We start from the raw sequence: 9244 nt of genomic DNA, 5'->3' as shown, positions 1-9244 counted from the left end.
AGCCCCTCGTTTGATAGTAGTTTTTCACCCTAAAAATCAATTTTTTTTACCGTTATTTCACTATTTCAGTCATCATTTTTGACTTTTTCACTCACAGTTGGAACTCACTTTTCTCTCTAATAGTAAAAAAATCAATTCTCATAATTACTACCAAACAGACCCTTAGTCTCTACAATGGATATAAAATAATTGAAGATAGTTTGAGAGGCCATTGTGGACGGATATGAGTAAAACTAGCATAGCTGAAATGTTGCATAATCATTTGTGAGCAATGCCATTCTAAACCTACAGACTTTTACTTCTATGGAAGAATAACGTGTATAATTATGTGCGAAGGTAAACCATCATGATAGGCTTTAAGAATCGGTATATGGTGATGGAGTTGTTTCTTGATCCATGTAAGGATCTTGGCATGGATGAGCCTGTTATAATTACCCAATTCAATTTATCAAAAGCTATCAAAGACAACGTTCTCATAAACTTTGGGGAATGTGGACTAGCCTCCTGATGCAGCACCAACGGAACAATTAATTGCAAATTAGAATAGATCTATGGGGAGTGAGAATTAGAGAGAAGAAAGGGGACGGGGATTTAACAGAAGGGAAGAAAGAAAATAGGAAGAGAGGAATACGCTATGAGCCATCAAAATATTATTCATTCATCAATTGAAAATTACAATGCAAAATAGGTTTAAATAGTGAAGCAACCCTAATGAGATTGGGCTCGAGCCCATGCAAGTCCAAATTTAAATAATAGTCCAAGAAAATAAATAAAGCTTAAATAAAATAAGTAAACGTTGTCCGATGTCCTCATCAAATCTCCCGGGGTGGGAGAAAACTCGATCCTGTCGAGTGGATATATCACTATAGGCTGTTGTCAATCTCCCAACCATAAGCTGAGTGGTTGGGCAAGCTTCTTCCGGCGTCTATAGAAATGTGTCAGTGGAGGTCTGAACCTGGTGTCTTCATCAATTTCCCTTGGGTGAACGGGACGCGATCTAGGCCAAGGAAGATCTTGCTGACTTCGATAAAACTCCAATAAATCTAGATCCAATTGTTGTAGTGTCTCTCTGGAGATCCATGCACAATCAGAATTTGGTCGACCAACCCAACGAACGAGGAAGCGCGGAACCTCTCCATCATTAGTAAACACAATTTCTTCATCTAAAATAGCATCAATTTTATCTGTGTGTGCTGTGAGAGGTGGTAGTGGGTTAGAAGTGGCCAAATAGTCGAGATTAGGGTCCACAAAGGGGTAACAAAGGATCATCTGAGGGAATGAAATGACCTTTATAAGCTACTAGTTCCTCAACATTAAAAGTAGAATGGTAATCAAGATATGGTGGAATGTCAACAACATAGGCATTTGGACCAACTTGCATTAAAATTTTAAAAGGACCAGCACTACGAGCTTGCAATTTGGAGGCGGGTCCATGTAGACGCCGCTCTGGCTTAATGCGGACCATAACATAATCCCCAACGTTAAACTCAATATGGTGTTTATGCACATCAGCTTGGAGTTTATATTTTGCATTACTAACTTCAAGTTGTTTATTGATTTCAATATGCAAATCACGAAGATGTTGTGCAAAGGCTTCGGCTGACATTGATACTCTAGCCTATGGGGACATAAGGATGAAATCTAACGGTTTCCTAGGCTTGTACCCATGAACGGCTTCAAATGGACTCATACCTAAGGAATGATTGATGGAGCTATTATACGCAATTTAAGCTGCAGGAAGGATCAAATCCCAATTTCGAAGATTTTTTCGGACCAGACAACGCAATAGGTTACCAAGACTTCAATTAACTACTTCAGTTTGACCCTCAGTCTGAGAGTGGTAGGTCGTAGAAAATTTCAATTTGGTACCCATCTTTTGCCACAAAGTCCTCAAAAAATGGCTAGTGAAACGAACATCCCTATCGGACACAATGGTCTTAGGAAGCCCATATAATTTAACAATCTCATTAAAGAACAACATGGCCACCTTAGACGCATCTGAGGTTTTGCTACAAGGGATAACATGAGCCATTTTTGAAAAATGGTCGACAACCACAAAATAGAATCATGTTTCTTTGGGGTGCGTGAAAGGCCTAATATAAAATCCATACTAACATCTTGCCAAGGACAATTGGGGATAGGAAGAGGGATGTATAGGCTTGTGTTTTGCCTCTTCTGTTTACTCAATTGACAAGTGTTACATGTACTAACAATCTTAGCCACATCTTTCTTCAAGCTAGGCCAATAGAATTGGCGTTCAACTTCCTCTATGGTCTTATCACGTCTAAAGTGACCGGCTAACCCTCTAGCATCACTATGAAATCTCGCACTGAAGTTCGAGGGATGCACAATTTATTGGCTCGAAAGAGATAACCCTCCTCAAGTCAGAAGCCATCTATGGTATTTGAATGTCCCCTTCGTAAATCGAGAAAGGTATCCTTAAAATCGGGATATGCCTCGTAATCTTCCTTAAGTTGTTCAAAATCGATGAACTTAACACTCATGATCGACAAACGGGAGACACAACGACTTAATGCATCAGCTGCTTGGTTCTCCACGCCCTTCTTATCTTTTAAAACAAATGAATAGGCCTATAAATACTCAATCCAATGACCATGCCTAGAGCTTAATCTTTTCTGGGAGTTGAGGTAACGGAGGGCCTCGTGGTCCGAATAAAGAACAAATTCCTGGGGTAACAAATACTGGTGCCAATAGCGCAAAGCCTGGACCACAGCATACAGTTCTTTATCATAAGTCGAGTACCATTGTTTGGCTTCATTTAACTTCTCACTGAAGTAGGCAATAGGGTGACGATCTTGACTTAAGACTCCACCTATACCTACCCCGGAGGCATCACATTCAACTTCAAAGACTTTGGAAAAGTCGGGAAGACGCATGACAGGAACCTCCGTCATTCGCTCCTTGACCAACTTAAAGGCCTTAGCTGCTTCTTGTGTCTAAGGAAATTCTCCTTTTTTTTAGGCACCCCGTAATAGGCGCCATAATAGTGCTAAACCCCTTGATAAAGCGACGATAAAATGTAGCTAAGCCGTGAAAGCTCCTAACGTCATGAATCGCTTTAGGCTCAGGCCAGTCAATAATCGCCTGAACCTTAGCAGGGTCAGCAGAAACCCCTGTCGAAGAGATGATGAACCCCAGAAAAATGATTGTATCGATGAAGAAAGAACACTTCTTGACGTTAGCATACAGATTGATTGCACAAAGGGTTGAGCAAACTTGTGAGAGGTGGTTACGATGTTGCTCCTTAGTCTTACTATAGATGAGGATATCATCAAAGTAGACAATAAGAAACTTACCCATAAAAGGTCGAAGAGTTTATGTCATAACTCACATAAAGGTACTTGGCGCATCGTTTAGCCCAAAAGGCATGACCAACCATTCATAAAGACCATCTTTCATTTTAAACGCGATCTTCCACTCGTCACCTGGGCGAACTCGAATCTGATGGTATCCACTCTTCAGATTAATCTTTGAAAAGATTGTGGCACCAACCATCATATCATTAAGTCGAGGAATGGGAAAATGATACTTTACCGTGATCCTATTGATCGCTTGACTATCCACATACATTCTCCAAGAACTATCTTTTTTGGGCGTCAATAAGGCGGGGATAGCACACGGGCTTAAACTCATGCAAATGAACCCTTTATGAAGGAGGTCATCCACTTACCTTTGAAGTTCAGCGTGCTTGGTATGATTCATCCTATAATGAGGCAAATTTAGAAGGGATGCCCTTGGGACGAAATCTATGGCATGTTGAATATCCCGTAGAGGAGGTAGATGATTAGGTAAGTCCTCCGAAAAGACATCTCGAAACTCTTGGAAGATCGACTGGACTTCAGCAGGGCTCTCTGTTGTGGGGTGAGATGAAACCTCCATGACTACCAAAGCGAACACAATTGAGTCACCAACAAATGTATGCTCAAACCCCGTAGGACTAATGATATGCAATCCCTTTCGCTCCACACTCTTTTTCATTTGCAGTGGGCCAACAGGCTTTGGGGGAAGTGGGTTAAGATGGATCTTCTTTCCATTAAACACGAAGGAGCAGGAATTGGATCGACCATAGATGGTTACATCTAGATCAAATAACCAAGGTCATCCCAAGATGATATGCCCGACATCCATTGAAATGACGTCACACCATATATGGTCCTTATACTCTAGGAACTGGATAGGGACTAAATAACGCTCCTTAACAGCTATAGAAGAGGTATCGACCCAAGAGACGCTGTATGGCTGAGGGTGAAGAACTGGCTTCAACCCTAGACGGGATACAATAGCCATCGAAACCGCATAAAGCAGCTGCCACTATCCACGATAACTTTACAGCCCTTATTATTGATCTTGATGTAAGTGTGGAAGATGGCATGACGGCGCCAATCATCGGCATCCCTATGCTGGGTAAGAGTGCAACGGACGACACCGACTCTAGGCGTATGTGGGATAAGGGGACTAGCCTGAATACAACCTAAGAAGGTATCTTCACTATCCTCCAAGTCATCAAACTCTTCTAACTTAGGCTCATAAATCTGGTCCTCTAATGGCTCGTCAAATATACCTTCACGCTCTTCCAAAACTAGGGCTCGACTAGCATACTTAGAAGAAATGTGATCAAAACCCTTACAGTTGAAGCATTGCAAATGAGAGGACGTTCTTGAAACCTCAGAACCTCTACCTTTGCTATCCGATGTAAGGGTAGTATTAGAAGGAGGAGGTCCTAGAATAGACTTAGGGGATGGAGTGGATGCAGAAGAGGTTGCAATACGGGAGTCACTACGATTTCTATACGGTATCCTAGTCACTAACTTGTAATCCCGAATGAAAGAGTAGGCGTGGTCAAGAGTGGTGATGCCTCTGAGGACAAGCTCTTGTCTAAGATCATCCCGTAGGCCTTGCCTAAACCTACTCAAGTTCATGACCTCATCCTCAATGACCTGACATCTCATTCGAAACTCGTCAAACTGAGCAACGTATTCATTCACAGGTCGACTGCCTTGCGTAAGTGCGTTCCATTGATCCAGCAAGTTGCCCCTGTAAGATTGAGGTAAATATTTTTCGTGAAGGTTACGCTTCATTTCATCCCAGCTCCCAACAGGGAGAGCATGGCATCTCTCCAGAAGGCCCTCAACACTTTCCCAAAAGAGTTGAGCTGTGCCAGTTAATTTCAAACTGGCAAATGATACCCTCCGATCTTCAGGGACCCCATACCAGGCAAAGAAGCAATCCATATCTCTGACCCATTGATTGAATACACTAGGATCTTGACAACCATCAAATGTAGGGTCATCTATCTTAATATTTCGAAAGAGGCGCTCCTCGTGGCGAGGGGGAGATAGTGTACCATGACGGTGATATTCGAGTATGGGGTTGGGTCAAGAGTGTTCAACCTAGCGGTTAGGGCTCTATTCTCCTCACGAGTAGCGACCACCTCAGTTTGGACAACCGTTAATTGATTTTGTAATTGTGCTAACTGTCGGGTGAGAGCTTCAATTTGAGGAGGATCCATGGCAAGGGTACTAGCACTAGACACAGTAACACGACCACTACGCAATTGCATACACTAGCTAGGTGAAGTGCGCTATAGAGATCAATAAACAACGATTGCAAACAGTAGATTAGCAATCTAAAATTTTATTATGTAATTTTTTTTGTTTGTTTTTTCTTTATTTATATTTTTTTTTGTTTTTTTGTATTTATTAAAAATGGGATTACGTAAGGTCCGATATTAGCAAGCCAATAATACTAATGCGAATAAAATAAAAGGCAATGGTACCAATGATAGAATAGTCACGTGAGGTAAACGAGTGAACAATGGGAGTTAGTTCACGAATTTCTACTGATGCGAATAAAATAGAAAGTAAGGATACAGTTGACTAGTCGAAATGCTGAATATGTGGGGTAATCGGGGAATAATGGAAGTTAACTCACAAAATTCAATCTAGTAGGGTGTAAGGCTAAAATTAGCAAATAACAGCAACACTAATATTGTAATTGATGCGATTTTAAAATGAAGTAACAGTATAAGAGAAAGATAGATAAGAGTAGTAACTCCCCACAGGTCGGGTGTGACTCCCAGTATTCTGTTTGGTTTGAGTTGCCAACGTGTGGGGCCCTAGGTATGTTTCTGTCCTAACTCTTGCCTCAGTTGCCTTCAACTTCAGAAGTCCTCCTGCTAAATCTGTGATGCCTGCTGTCTTGATTCTGATTCTGATGTGGTAGGGGTTACAAATATTAACCAATTTTACAAGAACCTGTATCTGACTCCTTTGAATTCCTCGAACAGAGGCTTGAAATTGATTTTATGATAGGGTGGTGGCTGCTTTGACAGTGATTTGTGAATGATAGATGAATGGTGTGTGACGTGAATTATGGTTGTGGTGGATGGTGGCGAATCTCACGTTCGGTTTTGAGGAAGTCGAGTCGCAATGAGGATGAAAATTATGGTAAGGCAGCGAAGTTTGATGAGTTTAAATCTGAAGATTTACGTTCGATGGCTTATGGCGTGGCGATGGGGTGGGTGGGTTTACCGACGTGAGTCAAAGTAGTAACGCGATGGTGTAGTCGGCTGCAGTAGAACGGTTGTTGCCAGGTAGCAAAGTCGCCGGTATGGAGGGGCTATTTGGGTTCTGGGATAATGAGAAGTGGCTGGCTGATTGATGACCGGTCAATTAAGTGATGATGTTGGCCTAGGATGTAGATTGGTAACTGGTTGCGGTTGCCTTTGAGTTCTGTGTGGCGGGAAGCAGGGAGGACGAGGGTCGGTTGGAGAAGAAGACGGGTCAGATTGAGAGCTGATTGTGAAGGTAGAGTGAAGGGGATGGAAAGAGGTAACGATCGACTGGAGTGTAAAAGTCGGCGACACTGACTGGCAGAAGCGAGGGAACGGGCGACTGGAAATCGAGACGATGGGAAGAGAAGAAGGTGGTGGTGTCGTCGACGGGTTAGGGCTTGGGTTGGGCTAATATGGGTTTGAACAGACCGTAAGTGAGTTAGGTAGTGAGATATGGGCTGGGTTGGGCTAATATGGGTTTGAACTGACTGTGTTTATTAAAGGTGGGCTGACTGAGTGTTGGGCTTGAGTTATGGGTTAATTAGTTGGGAATAAAAAAATTGAGCCCAACTAAGCATTGTATTGAAATTAGTGTAATGAACAGCAAAAATTGATTTGGAATGAGCAGTAATTTCGAAACGGTAGCAAGATGAATTTTTTTTTTTGGGTAATATTGTAGAAAAAAAATCTAAAAGTTTGGAATTTGGGATGAATAGTACCCGTGAACAGTTAACTTTTTTTTTCAACTAACAGAGAAAAGTGAAGGAAAAGAAACTAATGCTCGTAGTTAAATCGTTCTCAATTATGCTGTTCCAACAAAAAATTATTGGTATGTGAAAAGGAATTATCCAAGATTTAGCTCTGATACCAAATTTGATGCAGCACTAACGGGACAATTAATTGCAAATTAGAATAGATCTATGAGGAGGGGGAATTAGAGAGAAGAAAGGGGACGGGGATTCAACAGAAGGGAAGAAAGAAAATAGGAAGAGAGTAATGCGCCATAAGGCACCAAAATATTATTCATTCATCAACTAAAAATTACAATGCAAAATAGGTTTAAATAGTAAAGCAGCTCTAACGAGATTGGGCCCGAGCCCATACAAGTCCAAATTTAAATAATAGTCCAAGAAAATAAATAAAGCTTAAATAAAATAAGTAAACGTCGTCCAATGTCCTCATCACCTCCTCTCTCAATTCATTTCAAGGTGCGTTTGGAAAGATTTTACATTTTCATCTAGTACTCGAGCTTATAATTACCATGAATTTCTTTTATACCAGCTTCATGTTTGCATTTATGTTATCTACAGTGAAGTATGTGAATCCAATTACAAAAGTTTGCATCATTAGAGCGATCACCATGGTTAGAAGTGTAGGAAATTGTCCTATGATTTTTAACCTACTTGATTTGAGTGGTGAGCCACAATTTTAACTGTTTTGTTAATATTTATTTACTTTATTGAAGATGATGATCGTGCACTTTTGACTTTATTGATGTGCTTTTTCAGTGAAAGAAACTAATGCCCTGTTTTGGTATATTAATATCATATTATCTACAAAAGATCAGATGAGCATCTACTTGACCAAAGTGGTACATTATACAGCTAAAAAATCTAAACGTTGAGCATTAATGGCTTAGCTTAAAATAAGTTTAAGTTACTTTTGAGTAACTTGAAAACACGTTTGTATTGGTTACTTTTTCTTATTTTGAAAGTGTTGACACACAAAAAGTTCAGCCCAAATCGAATAGCCCAAGGAATGAAGCCCAATTGGAGGATTTCCAAATCAGATAGTCCAAAGAACGGCCCAATCAGACAATTCAGGATAAAGGCCCAAATAGGAAAATCCATGAACGTGGTAATACCATCGTCCAAGCTTGCAAGTCGCCCAAGATTTGAGCAAATGGATTGCCATGCAGTCGCCTAGAGCTGTGACCCTGTTCTCGTCCAAACCTTCGAGTCGCCCAGGATCTTAGCAAACATAAGATGTTATGGTTACCCAAAAGTGCGGTTAATGAAGTAGTTATTGAGTAGCCCTATCACGTTCCATGATTCAAGGAATTCAATTGAAGACGGTTGAACAACAAAAAGTAATGGCAACAGTTAGAGAAGGCAGTTCCATGACAAGTTGGCCACCATGAAGAAAGTGGGCAGTTATAGAGCGATCAAGCAGTTTTTAAGCGGTTGATCATGAAGAGATCATTCAGGGAGTATAAAAGGAAGAAAAGAGATAGAGCAAAGGACCCCGAATCAAACACTCTCAAACAGAGAATATGTAACTTTTAATTTCTTAGTTTAGATTTAAGCACTTCTTTTCAGTAACTCGTGTGCTTGCGCCCTTTGGAGGCATTCTATTTTATTTTCCAATTGTAAAGTCATCGCCAATAAAATATTTTCCAATTGTAAAGTCATCGCCAATAAAAACACCCCTTTTTGAGACTTTGTCTCAAGAGGTTTGTTCCTTACACAATCGTCTGATCCCTTTTTAATTGTTAGCGACTAACCCGCGCGAAACAATTTGGCACGCCCAATGGGACGGTGGTGTTTGGTGTTGAAGATACGCCTCAGAGATTTGATAAGGAAGCAGCAAATCAGGGAGGAGTCCAGTCTGTGATCGAGCGATATGAGGAGCAGCATAGCTCTCCACGAACAGATGGACAGAATCAGAGCA

General features: G+C 41.0%; 1 protein-coding gene across 1 annotated transcript in view; it reads left to right on the top strand.

Moving 5' to 3' along the window:
* The first annotated feature begins 346 nt into the window (after positions 1-346).
* LOC111405666 (probable ribonuclease P/MRP protein subunit POP5) overlaps positions 347-9244 on the top strand; it is a 20779-nt gene continuing 11881 nt past the window's right edge. The window contains exons 1-3 of the mRNA XM_023034660.1: positions 347-500; positions 7759-7782; positions 7885-7989. Coding sequence (XP_022890428.1) covers positions 347-500; positions 7759-7782; positions 7885-7989 — 283 coding nt within the window. The remainder of the gene's footprint in view (positions 501-7758; positions 7783-7884; positions 7990-9244) is intronic.

The sequence above is a fragment of the Olea europaea genome, chromosome 12 (assembly GCF_002742605.1).
Source record: "Olea europaea var. sylvestris chromosome 12, O_europaea_v1, whole genome shotgun sequence".
Classification (NCBI taxonomy): Eukaryota; Viridiplantae; Streptophyta; class Magnoliopsida; order Lamiales; family Oleaceae; genus Olea; species Olea europaea.
This window is presented reverse-complemented; position numbering and strand designations above follow the sequence as displayed.